Source organism: Triticum dicoccoides, chromosome 1B (genome assembly GCF_002162155.2).
Source record: "Triticum dicoccoides isolate Atlit2015 ecotype Zavitan chromosome 1B, WEW_v2.0, whole genome shotgun sequence".
Lineage (NCBI taxonomy): Eukaryota > Viridiplantae > Streptophyta > Magnoliopsida > Poales > Poaceae > Triticum > Triticum dicoccoides.
In genome coordinates, this window is record NC_041381.1 from 671,595,777 (window position 1) to 671,609,527 (window position 13,751).

A 13,751-nucleotide genomic window follows, 5' to 3' on the forward strand; every position below is an offset into this window, starting at 1 on the left:
TTCTCTGCATGAACTGTTTTGGTTTGCTTCTGCGCTGTGCTTCTTGGAAAGAAAAAAAACACGTCTTTTTTTTTTGCTTTCACGAGAACTCGTGAAGGCATAAATTTGCTTCCGCGTTGTGCTTCTTGGAAAGGAGAAATGCTTCTTTTTTTGCTTCCATGAGAAGCACAGATTTGCTTCTCGTGAGAGGCATAATTGTGTTTCTCGGAAAGGGAAAAAATGCTTCCGTGTCTGGCTTTTTTTCTTCCGGTTTTTTCGTGAAAAAAGGTTCGTCCAAATCTATTAGGTCATGTACAGTGGTTGATAAGATAATCTTATCTTAAGTTTTGCATGTAGTTTAAAGATGACAATAAAAACACGTTTGCAATGGGTTATCTCTTAGCCTTATACTCTATAACTAGTTATTCCTAAAAACATGGTAAGACATATTATACTAAAAGATCATCTCTTAAGTAAGAGAAGGTAAGCATTTTCTTACGATTTCTCTCTCCTCCACGTCAACACTTATACTATGTGACACCTTTAGGATAACACCATTGAACATGCCCTTAAAATGGGATCTAGTTTTGAAGATATTGTGCGTGAAATCTAACAATAACAATGGTTCGGGATTTAGACGCATAGTTCAAGAGATAAAAGCGTTCAACGAATCTATGAAAAGAGGGTGTGTCACGTGTCAACTTTTGAAGGTGGGAGTAATTTTCGCGGATGTGAAAGCTTTTTTTTTTTTGAGGGAAAGATGTGAAAGCTTTTAAAGCAGAGACATAGTTCTACATGGGCCGGCCCGTTCCTACACGGGCTACAAGCGGCGCTATAAGCGGAACACGCTCTACCCTGGCCGTTCCCCGTTCGAAATCCGAAAATCCAACCTCGATCGCAGTCGCAGCAGCAGCGACTCGAAATCCGAAATGTCCGCGCCGCCCGTGTAACTCGCGCACGAATGTAGCCAAGAAATACTCCATCTGCATTAACTACTCCTTCCTGGTTTCAAATTTTCATCTTCCTCCCAATCCAACCTCTATCCGTCCCAGGCAGTAGCGGAGCAGAGGTGGGCGTACAGCCAGGAGAGGGGAGGGGAGCGGACCAGAGGTGGGTGGCCGGCCGGCCGGCGATCGAGATGAACGTGTGCTTCCGTGGCGGCGCCGGCGACAGCAGGGCCGCCAGGTCCATCAGGGGCTTGGCCAAGAACGTACGTACCCACCGTGCCCGCAGGCGCGCATTGGTGCTGCTCGCCTGCTGATTAGTTTGTCTCCCACTCTTGTGTTGCTTTCAGATGAAGGCCATGTCTCTCAAGGCGAAGGCGGCCGGGGGCGCCGGTCATGCGCGGCGGAGGCAGCGGAGGGAGGCAGACCCCCGTGAGCGCCACAAGGATGGTTCAGGGGCGACGTCGGCCAAGATCGCGCCGGCGCAGCCGCAGGACGATCGCCGCCATGATCATCTGCTGCACACGGAGGAGGACTGCGACAAGTGCTGCTCCCCTTCGCTGGACGCCGACGACGATGCGGCTGAAAAGGGCGACGACGGCGCCGACGAGTGGGTGGCGGAGCCGGAGCCGGGCGTGCTGATGACGCTGGCGCCGCGCCCCGACGGCACCAACCGCCTCCGGAAGGTGCGGTTCAGGGACGAGCTGTTCGACGACTGGGCGGCGCAGAGCTGGTGGGCGTACAACCACGACCGCATCGTCGAGCTCTACAGCCTTGTCAACCAGTCCGACGGCGACGGCAACGACGACGCACCTGTCACCCCGTGCCAGTCCGACTCGGACGAAGAAGAACCGCTGCCGGTATGCACTTAATCGATCATATGCTTGATTCGATTCGATCGACTGAATTGCAATGCTTGTGTTGTGGTGGATTTGGTTGGCACAGGATGCGACGGCGGCCAGCGAGCCGTCCAGCGGGAGCAGGTCGAGCGGCACGGCGGGGTCGCCGATACTGGGCCTGGTCACCGCGCCCGACACCATCAGAGCATGCAAAACGCCACCACCAACAACAATGACGACGACGACACCTAAAGCTGTGGCGCCGGCGGCCCGACACGAGGACGGGGAGGAGGAGGGCGACATGAGCGACCACCAGGAGAGGAACACGCCGTGGACGGAGTGGGTCGAGGAGTACGAGCCCGGCGTGTTCATCACCGTCCGGGCCTACCCCGACCACCCCCTACAGCTCCGGCACGTCGAACTCAGGTACCAATTAATGTACTACTCGATCACCTAGTAGGTATTGGGCTGGCAATGAATGAATGGATGAATTGGTGTTGCATTGCTTGCATTGCAGCCGTGACAAGTTCGGCGAGGTAAAGGCGAGGGTGTGGTGGCAGGAGAACAAGGACAGGCTGCGCAGCTTCTACTCCTTCTGAAGCCGCCCGCATCCGTGTCTTCGGTCTGGTTACAGATAAACATACTATGCTCATAATCAGCATTGCAAAGGGAATAATGGAATTATAGTAGTATATGGTACTGCACTAAAGAAGGATACATAAAAATACAGTACATCTTCTAATTTTATTTATTTATTTGCGGGAAACCTAATACTTGCTCCCAATACTTGGCGAAATTATGTCTGCAATTCATGTAATCTTCTTCAGTTGTAGTAGTACTTACATTAGTTCTCCCTTCCTATCGATCCACTAGTGATGTGCATAGAGTTTCTTTTCTGGGTGTGGCTAGGTCTCAGTCAACTGAGATTTAACCAAGTCTCAGTCGCAAGTCTCAGTCAACTGATATAACGACGTGCAAGAGAGAAAAAGGAAAAACTGAAAAGAAAATTTTGCATGGATCTTAATGTAAGATCTCATGGATATAGCACTGACGGAGACTTGATAAGGCAAGCCATGGCATAAATTCTGTCCACACTCTTGTTCGCCCAGGTTCAGAGTTTCAGACACAGTGCACAGAGTTTCAGGGCATACATACGGTCACTGTTAAAGTGAGTCGCTGGCCAAGCTACACGTAGCTCTATCTACGATGCCTATGCAAAATACCCAACACATTCGGATTGCCCCGGGCATCGCTGATAGCATGCTTTGGTCTTGGAGTTGGAGGTGGACATCGTCAGGATCCTAGAGCATCTTCTCTTCAAGGGCTATTCAACGAATGTGTAGGCTAAATGTTTGCCGATACGAGTTCGGATGTGTTCATGAATCCCCGAATTGATAATCCGATACAAGTTCTCTTGGATCAACGAATTCTACCAAGTAGTCTATGATATTAGAGCTAGGCTACAATCGACTTGGAGAAGAAGAAGATGACTCGATCCACGGAATGCGCTATAAAGGAAAGGTATTATGTGCGGTAAAGAAATGGTCAGTTAACAGAAGCGAGGTGAAAGTAAGCTTCTTCAGTTAACTGTAGCTCTAACGGTCGAGTAAAAGCGGAGTCCATCGTCGCCGTGAGCTATTGATCTCTTCACACGTCAATCAAAGGTTCTCTTCCTCCTTTGAACCTTCAGAGAGCTCGGTGTTGATTGTTGAACTATTCGAAGAGATTCAGTTTTGTCAGGTTCAGAACATCAGAGTCCTGACAATTGCCCCTTGCTGAAGACGATCCTTGCCCACAAGGATGACAAGGAGGAAACCATGAGCGAGTGCTTGCATTGAAAAATTCTGGGAACGTGTACTTGATGGAATCAACAACGTCCCAGGTAGCCTCTTCGAGTGACATGTTCAGCCACTGAACCAGCTCCTGTGTAACCCAATTTTGGGTGTCTAGGAACAAGTCTTGTGTCTAGTACCATGATTGGTGCCACTTTGATCTTGCCATGTGACTCAACCAGAGGAAGTCCTCGAGCTGTAACAGCCAGGACCTGAGTGTTTCCTTAACTGACTGATGTGAAAGCATCATGTATCTGTGTAGTGTCAGGTAATTGTAGTTTGTATACTTCGCAAAAAAAAAAAAAAAAGAAGAAGAAGAGAGAGGCAATTGTAGTTTGTATGCTCTAGTACTCACCTTTTGTAAAAGCCTGAAGGTTCCATAGAGTTTTGTTGCAAGTTCCAGTCCTATTCTTATACCAAATGCCGCCAATCAGTATGGTTGCATTTTTAATAAACCATGTCACCAACTTCATATGTTACGTCAGTCCTTTTCACATTCACATGCTTTTTCATTCTAGCTTGATCTTCTAACAAATTGTGTTGTAATTGTTGATGTATGTTTTTTTTCCTTCTATAAAAATGTTCTAGCCTAACTGTACACTGGACCAGGAACATATACTTCATTTATAAGAGGAGGAGGCAATCCATATAAAAACTGAAACGGGGTGAACTTGGTGGTTGTGTGGTAGGTGGTGTTGCACCACCACTCAACAAATGACAACCATGAACACTTTTTAGGCTCAGCAAAAAACCATACTTCTCAAATAAGCCTCTATCTTTGGTTCATCCTCTCAGTCTGGCCATCTGTTTGAGGGTGATGTGTGGAACTCATATTTAAAGCAACATTCAAATATTTGAAAATGGTTCGCCAAAAAATGCTGGTGAAAGTCATGTCCCGATTGGTCACAGTTGACACTGGCATGCCATGTGATTTGACAGTGTTGTCTATATATGTTTGTACCACATACACATAGTTGAGGTCTGAGGAAGACATGAATTCAAAGCCTCTCAAGTCATATAGCTGTGAGGAAGTGAAATACGCCCTTTTTCAGATGTTCCCGACTAAAGCATCGTGCCTGATGGTTATCCTGTGCATCCCTTTCGTTGACATTGGGACATCTGCGGTGCTGAAGTTTCGAGGTTCTCCGAATTTTTTGAGGTGAAGAAAGTCTCGAGAGCATCAATCAGACCATTCTTGCCAATCAGTCTTTGTAAAATTTTACATAAGATTGCGTCGAAGGTTGTCTCCAATCGTCTGAAGCTTATCCTTCTTGAGATTATTTCTGAGGAGCAATCTGCTTTTGTTCCAAGTTGTCTTATCACTGACAATATTACCTCAGCTTATGAATGTCTTCATTTTATGAAGAGCAACAAAGTGAAGAAAAATACTAAAATAGATTACATGCTCTCAAATTGGATATGATGAAGGTATATGATCGTGTTGAGTGGGAGTATCTTGAGGCTATAATGACCAAGTTGGGGTTTGCACCCACATGGATATCTTTGGTTAATGGCAATAAACTTGAAGAGTTTAAGCCTTCTTGAGGAATCCATCAGGGCCAGGGGGTAGTATTTCTCCGTATGTGTTCTTAATAGCAGCGGAAGGTCTTTCGTGCCTCCTAAAAAGGAAAAGTGAGTCATTGCACCTCAATCTATTAAAGTTGCTCAATCAACGCCACCGGTAAGCCACTTGCTCTTTGCGGATGGCAGACTTCTGTTTTCACGATCAGTAGGTTTCATGGGAAGAAATGCAAAACCAAAGTTTTGGCCGTCTAGGGTTCAGAGATATTGAATTGTTTAACCTTGCTCTATTAGCTCGCCAAGCATGGTATATATTGCACGACCCAAAATCTCTTAGTGCCCAGATTCTCAAGGCTTGGTGTTTAACCTTGATAGAGTTCTTGGAATCCTAGGTGGGTATCTTTCCATCACAGATATGACCGTTTATTCTTGATGGAAGAATCGGCGATGGAAACAGTACGGAAGTTTGGAGGCATAACTGACTCCTGAGGGATTATAACATGAGACCAATAGCTAGCATTTCGAATAACCCACCGCGGCTGGTTAGCAAACTGATCATCCCAAATTTGGCATCATGGAATCGTGAAATGGCCTTACAACATTTCATTGCCATCAACGCCGAGCTAATTCTATCTGTCCTGTTGTGTACCCGTCATATGGACAATTTCTAGTCTTGGAATTTCGAGAAGAAGGACATTTTTAGTACATACGGAATGCTAGCGGTCACAAACACCAGCGCGAGGCATGTTTAGAGGAGCAGGTTGATACTTCAAGTACTAATAGAGATTAGGGAAGTTCGAGCATGTCCCTTCAAAGTTGAAAATTTTCTTATGGCCTTTGGCTCGGCAGTCCCTACCCATGGATGACCTCCTACACCCTCGCAACATTTCACCAGTAAGCAATTGCGGCTTATGCAGGCGAAAGATTCTTGGGAACACTCCTTGATGGATTGCACCATATCTTTGTGTGTCTAGGCTCTTGCAAATCAAGACTTGGTGGAGTCGATGAAACAAACTAGTGATTAAATACTAAATGTTGGATTTTCTTTCTGATGGATTCTCTGCCACACGTAGATTTTCTGGTCACTCTATGGGCCATTTGGCCTGCGAGCAGGCCCTGCATGAGCATGAATTTCAAAGTCCCAAGCAACACACATGTTTGTTAGATCATCCAAGCCCCAAACCTAGCCTCGACTGCAAGGTTCTCGAAACTCTTGTCATCAGACACTTAGATTCCTCCTATTCCTGCTATTACTAAGATTCGAGTAGATGGAGCAATCTCTCGATCATCATATTAGATCTTTCAATGTTATGTGCAAGGATTCAACATGACATTATCTTGGATCTTCGGCTATGGTGTGCCCAGGAGTTGTTGATCCATCTGGTGCTTGAACCTATGGCGTGTCGGGACGGTAGACATGGCAGATGATTTATTGCTATCCCGTCAATGATATCAGGTGGATTGCAAGGGAACATCTTTCGGGAAAAGAAATGGTCGACATCATTTCATTCTTGTTTCTTCATCTTTTAAAAAAGACTTAATTTTATGGCTAAATACATCGATGCATCCCCGCATAAATAAAAATAAAATACATCGATGCAAAAAAATAAAACAAATACACTGGTCTTTCTGTAGGATCCTTCAACCTCCTCTTGCCTTCGTGTTTTATAGAAGAAGAAAAAAACAATAACACCCGACACTCCACTGACGGCAGCGGCGCGGCGGCCAGCCCACCGCGAATCGACCACAGCTCCGGCACCGGGAGGACGGCGCTGCTCTCTCCGGTACCCGAATCCTCCCTTCTCCTGACACCTCTTCCGCTTTTCTCGCTCGCTCGGAGGGGCATGGAAGCTGGAGCCTTGGCCCTTGGGTGTTCCTCCCCACGCCCGCCGTGGTCGTCCGGCCATCAGGCGCTTACGGCAGATCGACGCCTGCTCCGGCAACGGGACGGCGCTGCTCTCTGGCGCCATCCTCTTCCTCTCTTGCTAGCCCCGGTTCTTGGTTTGGGTTTCCGTCTCGGCTCCCGCCGCGTCCGCTGGGCATGCGCGCCAGCCGTTCGACGCATTGCCTCTGCGCTGGGGGTGGTGCTGTGCCGTGTTTCTTCTCGTTGTGTTCTGTTGGATGGTTGATGTTCGATGAAAGGGCAGCGGTCGCTGATGATGTTGTTTCTTTGCACTTGCAGGGACGATGGCGGCAGAGGAGATATCACACTGGCAGCCGGTGCGGTCATGGTCGTCCATCCCGCTCGACCTGGCCGGCATGGTGCTCCGCCTGCTCCACTCGTACGCCAACCGCGCCCGCTTCGCCGCGGTGTGGTTCGCTCGTGGAGGTAATGCTGTGGCCTGTGGGGTTTGGGTTTCTGTCCCGGGCTCCGGATGCGTTCGCTTTCTATGAGCGCCAGGTGTTCGACGCATTGCCACTTCGCGAGGGAAATGCTGCCGCGCCGTGATTCTTCTTGGTGTGTCTGCAATGTTGGAAAGCGAGGCAACGTTCACTCATGCCGTTGATTCTTTGTTTTGCAGGGACGGTGGTGGCACAGAAGAAACCCAATTTGCAGCCGCCGGCGCTGTCGTGGTCGTCCATCCCGCTCGACCTGGCTGGCCTGGTGCTCCGCCTGCTCCCCGCGCACGCCGACCGTGCCCGCTTCGCGTCAGTGTGCCCGCAGTGGCGTGCCGCCGCGAGGCAGCAGCTGCTGCCACCGCCACTGCCGCTGCTTGCGCTCCCTGATGGCACCTTCTACAGCCTCCCCTATACCAAGCCCTTCCGTTTCCCTGGCTGCGGCTTCGCCGGGTACCAGAGTGCCTGCGGCAGCTGGCTTGTCTTCCCCCGCGACGACGGGTGCTTCCTGGTTGATCCCTTCTCTAGGGAAACAGTGACGCTCCCTCCTCTCTCCAGCGTCCGACTCCGGCCTCCAAATGCAGTCGCTAAATGGTCGTATGAGCATGGGGCAAAAGTAGCTGACCCTTATGTCACATGGATGCATATGAAGGACTCAGACAAGCTGCACATAAGTAAGCTAGTCGTGTGCTCACCAAATCTTGTTGCTGCCCTTGTCGGCATTGGATACACCAGTCAGATTCTAATGTGCCAGCCAGGGGCCTTGTCGTGGTCAGTACGTGCGTACGATCGGTGCAAGAGGTTTGAAGACATGTCATTCTACCAGGGCAAGCTCTACGCCCTCACCAAAGGCAAGAACCTTCTTGTGGTGAACATCAGCGACGACCATAGCACCGGGGATCCACAGGTTTCTCGTATTGGACAAGCCATCAAGGGTGATCCATGGTATTCAATTGCGTTCACCAACAACACTATGCTCTGCAAGAAGCTCTACCTGGTTGAATCCTGTGGGGCACTGCTGATGGTACGCAGGACGATTGTGTGCCGGGTTCCTGAACCTGGGCTGTATAGTGAAGCTGTTGCTGGATGGAGTGCGTTTGAGGTTTTCAAGGCTGACTTTGAGCATTCGCGGTGGGTCAGTGTGTCTACCGTGGGGGCTAACCAGGTGTTGTTTCTAGGGCGAAGGTGCTCCAGGGCTGTGTCCTTGTCTCCGTATGGGGTCCTGGGTGCAGGTGATCAGATCTCGTTCTTGGATGATGATGAGGAAAATCGTATGGAGTATGGGTATGGCTATGACAAGGAGAACGCTTCTTTTGGCACCTATGACATAAGATCTGGCGGGTTCAGTTCTGTTCACCCAAAGATTTCATGGAAGCGTGGCGATGAAATGCGTCTGGCAGCATGGCTCTTCCCTCATGACTGAACTGCTGTTATTTCTATGCAAGCTGCTACCAGGTTATCAGACCGTGCTATAGATGTTATTGTTCAGTGGTTATTTTGCAAGCTGCTCATATGTTATCTATCTTACCATGGTATGTATGGTAGTTACTGGTTGGTATGGTGTTCAGTGAACCCATTCAAGCCATGAAATGCATTAGCAGTACTGGTATGGTTATCAGCACTAATGCCTGAACTCATTACGGTGGTTACTATTCAACTTGTTAACTGCATCGGTTTTCAACTAGTACCGTGGTTGTTTCTGTGCCTACAAATATGGTCTGTTTTACATGAACTAGGTTACTCTGTTAGCTGCAGAGCATCAGTAATCGTCTGAAGTAATTATGGTTGTTACTGTCTAAATTGTTATTGCATTGGTTTTCAGCTAGTGCCGTGGTTGTTGTGCATATGGAAGATTTGCGATGTTTTTGGCATGGTGGCCTCTGACTCCCTATAGTGGTAGATTTGCTTTGTGCTCAAGTAGATATCTTGTGATGAGCCTTGTGCAGCTGTGTGATTTGAACACATATGTCAGGATTTTTTTCAAGTATGGAACATTTTTTGCTGTCTACACGGTTATGTATTAGACAGTGGAACATGTTTATAGATAATATTTTGAATTGAATATCTTTATTTGACATTTGCATTCGAAAACAATACTGAGTCATTTGCATGAGATTTGCTTTTAATTTTTCGGTGAGTACAATATGTTTTCTAAAAAGAAAATCCTCTGCCCTCACTCCCCTTCTGCGTTTGCTGGGTTACCCAATAATCATTTTTGTTTTGGTCTTTTACTTTCCTTTCTATTCCCTCTTCTCTCTTTTTTGTACTTTTATTTTTATATTTTTTATATCTCTTATCTTGTATTTATTTGTTTATCATCTTCTTTTAATTATATTTTGTATGTTTCTTGCCTTTTGCTTATACATAAGCCGTTGATGTTTACTTTACAAAATGTTTCAGGTGATAGTTTCTTATTGGGTGATTTAAAAAATAATTTGTTTATTGATGAATTGATCAATATAGGTTTTTTTAATAGAAGTATGTGTTGTTTGGTCAAAAGAGGTAAAATCAGCATAGTGTAACTTCTATAAAAAAAAGGCATGACGGAGAAGATAAACACATTTATTTATTTTGCGGGAGAAGATAAACATATTTCATAGACTAACACTTAAACAAAACAAAAAATCCATATGGAATATTAATGCTTGTATGCCTAAATATATCTTTCCAGACCTTCAGCATATTAGAACCATTTTTCACGACCGAATTTGTTGCAATTATATTATATAAATATGATAAAGATATTTTCTCTCACACACGATGTGGAAGTGCTAACTATATATATTTGGTGTACATGGGGTTCTTTTTTGCGCGTGAAAAACTTGTATTACTCAACTCATAGAATTACAACCAACAACAGCTAGCTGGACAGTTTCCTCACGACCAGAACCTAACCATGTCTATTCGCAAAAAAAAAAAGAACCTAACCATGTCATGGTTCTACCTCTGGTACGAGCAATAATTGCTAAACTGTCACTAACCCTATTTTGGGATCGAGAAATATGAGTACTACAAGATTCACGAAGACTCAAAAGATGTCTAATTTCTGTAACTAAAGAAGAATAAATCGAGAGCAGCGTTTTGGCTCCCGAGCTCATATGCTCCTGCTGTCTGTACCATTCAATAGAGCCTCGTGATCTGAGCCAAATTCCATTTTGTGGGAATACGCACAGTGTATACGCAGAGGAATACATGATGACCTGACATGTACCAGGTACAGAAGGCCCAACTGTCAGCCCCTCAGCACCCACCCCGTCCCCTCTCTCTCTGGAATAATTGGCGAATTTGGTGACAGATCTGAGCGTCTGGTGCCCGTCCTTGTCGCGTGCAGCCATTGTCCGCTAAGTCAAAGCAAGGTTATCTTCTTTGGCTTCAGGCGTCAAGACTCGCATACGGCATGCTAGACGGCAGCGCAACACCGACGTCTGACGATATCAATCAGTGGCGGCTGCTAACTGCCCTGTAACCCGGGATGTACCACAACGAGGCTTGGAGAATGGAGCGCAGCCGCGCAGTGCGTGAGCCTGGTAGCAATAAATGAACGTGGGGCATGGATGGGCAGTCATTTACCAAAAATTGAAAAGATTCATATACGGGAGTGAATACATGCAACTTCTCCAATCTCGAGGATGACTGACGGCATAGATATCAAGAGTAGCTGAGCTCGGGCTCCAAATTGGATATCCCTATAAATATTTACTTTTTACTACAAAATAATAATTTGTTAAAAACATTTATGAGGTCTACTTAGGCAACTTGCTGCCTTTGGCCAAACCTTTGCAAGATTTTTAACAATGTGTCGACATTTTTGTTGGGCTAATTTGTGGATTGTTTTGATCTTTAGAATTTTTCGTCGCTACTAGGATACAAAGGGGTTTACAGTTCCACGGATAATTGCTCAAACTTTTCTACCTCATTTGGATTTTCTGTCTTGCACCACCTGATCATGCACGTCATCCAACATCTCACTTATATTCTCACTACCTTTGATTTTTCTCGTTCTCATCTTATGGATTTCATTCATCTTCCTGTCCACCCAGTACATGTCGTTGTCAGCATCTCGCTCATCGTGAGCATGACATGTGCCACTGTCATCTTCGGTATCGTCATGGCCCGCCAGATCCTCACCATGTGATGTCCAACATGTATAACCATCAGTAAAAAAAACCTCTTCACCAAATGATATTGAAATTTCATCTTTTGTTCTTACCATTCACGTGTTGTCACATCTACGACATGGACAACACATCCTTCGTTTGCCGAAGAAACCGTTCCAACTTTTCGACGAAATCACCACTCGCCCTATTCTCATACATTCATCTTCAAACCATCTACTGAATCTTGGCTGCCTCCTTATTCAGGATGGGTAAAACTGAATACCGATGGCTCATTTTCTGAAGAGGGCTCTGCCGGAGCGGGTATGGTGCTCAGGGACAAAATGGGCAATATTGTTTTCTTGGCATGTAGGGAATTGTTTTTATGTAGAGATGCTCTTGAAGCGGAGTTGTGTGCATGCATGGAGGGTCTCTCCTTTTCTTTGCGGAGAAGTGATCTTCCTATATTCATAGAGATGGACTCAAGTGTGGCAGTAAAGCTTATTCAAGCCAAAGAAGTTGATAGATCGATTTATTCGGGATATCCAATTTGGAGCCCGAGCTCAGCTACTCTTGATATCTATGCCGTCAGTCATCCTCGAGATTGGAAAAGTTGCATGTATTCACTCCCGTATATGAATCTTTTCAATTTTTGGTAAATGACTGCCCATCCATGCCCCACGTTCATTTATTGCTACCTAACATGTCGTTCTTGACTACTTCGTGCTGGAGGCCAGACGCCAGAGGTGCTCGGACGACGTGTGTGCTGGCCACCGGCTCCGGCGGTGCTCCTGCTGACATGATGCGTGGACACGGACGCTGGCACGCTGCCGAGTGGAGGCACTCGTGCTGGGTTGTTCACCGTGACGCGAGAGACCTGCAAGGCGTGTTCCACGCTGCTAGCCGCCGCCAACGCTGTGCGAAGGCAGCACCATGTGCTCAGGCTGGAGGTCGACGGTGATGGCGAAGACATTACAGATTTACAGCTGATGCGAAGGACAGACTCGCGTGGCACATCCGCGTCGACAGTCTGCTATCGCCGATGGGCAGCTGAGTACCTGAGTTTCACCAGGCTCACGCACTGCGCGGCTGCGCTCCATTCTCCAAGCCTCGTTGTGGTACATCCCGGGTTACAGGGCAGTTAGCAGCCGCCACTGATTGATATCGTCAGACGTCGGTGTTGCGCTGCCGTCTAGCATGCCGTATGCGAGTCTTGACGCCTGAAGCCAAAGAAGATAACCGTGCTTTGACTTAGCGGACAATGGCTGCACGCGACAAGGACGGGCACCAGACGCTCAGATCTGTCACCAAATTCGCCAGTTATTCCAGAGAGAGAGAGAGGATGGGGGTGGGTGCTGAGGGGCTGACAGTTGGGCCTTCTGTACCTGGTACATGTCAGATCATCATGTATTCCTCTGCGTATACACTGTGCGTATTTCCACAAAATGGAATTTGGCTCAGATCACGAGGCTCTATTGAATGGTACAGATAGCAGGAGCAAATGAGCCCGGGAGCCAAAACACTGCTCTCCTTGTAGGGATATCCAATTTGGAGCCCGAGCTCAGCTACTCTTGATATCTATGCCATCAGTCATCCTCGAGATTGGAAAAGTTGCATGTATTCACTCGCGTATATGAATCTTTTCAATTTTTGGTAAATGACTGCCCATCCATGCCCCACGTTCATTTATTGCTACCTAACATGTCGTTCTTGACTACTTCGTGCTGGAGGCCAGACGCCAGAGGTGCTCGGACGACGTGTGTGCTGGCCACCGGCTCCGGCGGTGCTCCTGCTGACATGATGCGTGGACACGGACACTGGCACGCTGCTGAGTGGAGGCACTCGTGCTGGGTTGTTCACCGTGACGCGAGAGACCTGCAAGGCATGTTCCACGCTGCTAGCCGCCGCCGACGCTGTGCGAAGGCAGCACCATGTGCTCAGGCTGGAGGTCGACGGTGATGGCGAAGACATTACAGATTTACAGCTGATGCGAAGGACAGACTCGCGTGGCACGTCCGCGTCGACAGTCTGCTATCGCCGATGGGCAGCTGAGTACCTGAGTTTCACCAGGCTCACGCACTGCGCGGCTGCGCTTCATCCTCCAAGCCTCGTTGTGGTACATCCCGGGTTACAGGGCAGTTAGCAGCCGCCACTGATTGATATCGTCAGACGTCGGTGTTGCGCTGCCATCTAGCATGCCGTATG

General features: G+C 47.5%; 2 protein-coding genes across 3 annotated transcripts; both read left to right on the forward strand.

The window, feature by feature from the left end:
- Positions 1–1,117: 1,117 nt before the first annotated feature.
- LOC119350872 (putative protein Brevis radix-like 5) lies at positions 1,118–2,361 on the forward strand. Its single transcript, XM_037618499.1, has 4 exons — positions 1,118–1,189; positions 1,274–1,783; positions 1,869–2,188; positions 2,280–2,361. The coding sequence occupies exons 1-4, from the start codon at positions 1,118–1,120 to the stop codon at positions 2,359–2,361; spliced, it is 984 nt and encodes a 327-aa protein (XP_037474396.1).
- Positions 2,362–6,809: 4,448 nt separating this feature from the next.
- On the forward strand, positions 6,810–9,418 carry LOC119349557 (F-box protein SKIP23-like). 2 transcript variants are annotated; one of them, XM_037617607.1, is made up of 3 exons: positions 6,810–6,899; positions 7,298–7,444; positions 7,638–9,418. In XM_037617607.1, the coding sequence occupies exons 2-3, from the start codon at positions 7,303–7,305 to the stop codon at positions 8,873–8,875; spliced, it is 1,380 nt and encodes a 459-aa protein (XP_037473504.1). In that variant the 5' UTR covers positions 6,810–6,899; positions 7,298–7,302; the 3' UTR covers positions 8,876–9,418. The 2 variants fall into 2 exon arrangements, with proteins under 2 accessions (XP_037473504.1, XP_037473505.1); XM_037617608.1 differs by having other exon boundaries at positions 6,838–7,444.
- The last annotated feature ends 4,333 nt before the right edge of the window (positions 9,419–13,751 follow it).

Coding starts and splice junctions, on each gene's coding strand:
- LOC119350872 (XM_037618499.1), top strand. CDS start 1,118: ATGAACGTGTGCTTCCGTGGCGGCGCCGGCGACAGCAGGGCCGCCAGG. Junction 1,190..1,273: donor TCAGGGGCTTGGCCAAGAAC/GTACGTACCCAC, acceptor TGTTGCTTTCAG/ATGAAGGCCATGTCTCTCAA. Junction 1,784..1,868: donor ACGAAGAAGAACCGCTGCCG/GTATGCACTTAA, acceptor TGGTTGGCACAG/GATGCGACGGCGGCCAGCGA.
- LOC119349557 (XM_037617607.1), top strand. CDS start 7,303: ATGGCGGCAGAGGAGATATCACACTGGCAGCCGGTGCGGTCATGGTCG. Junction 7,445..7,637: donor GGTGTGGTTCGCTCGTGGAG/GTAATGCTGTGG, acceptor TTTGTTTTGCAG/GGACGGTGGTGGCACAGAAG.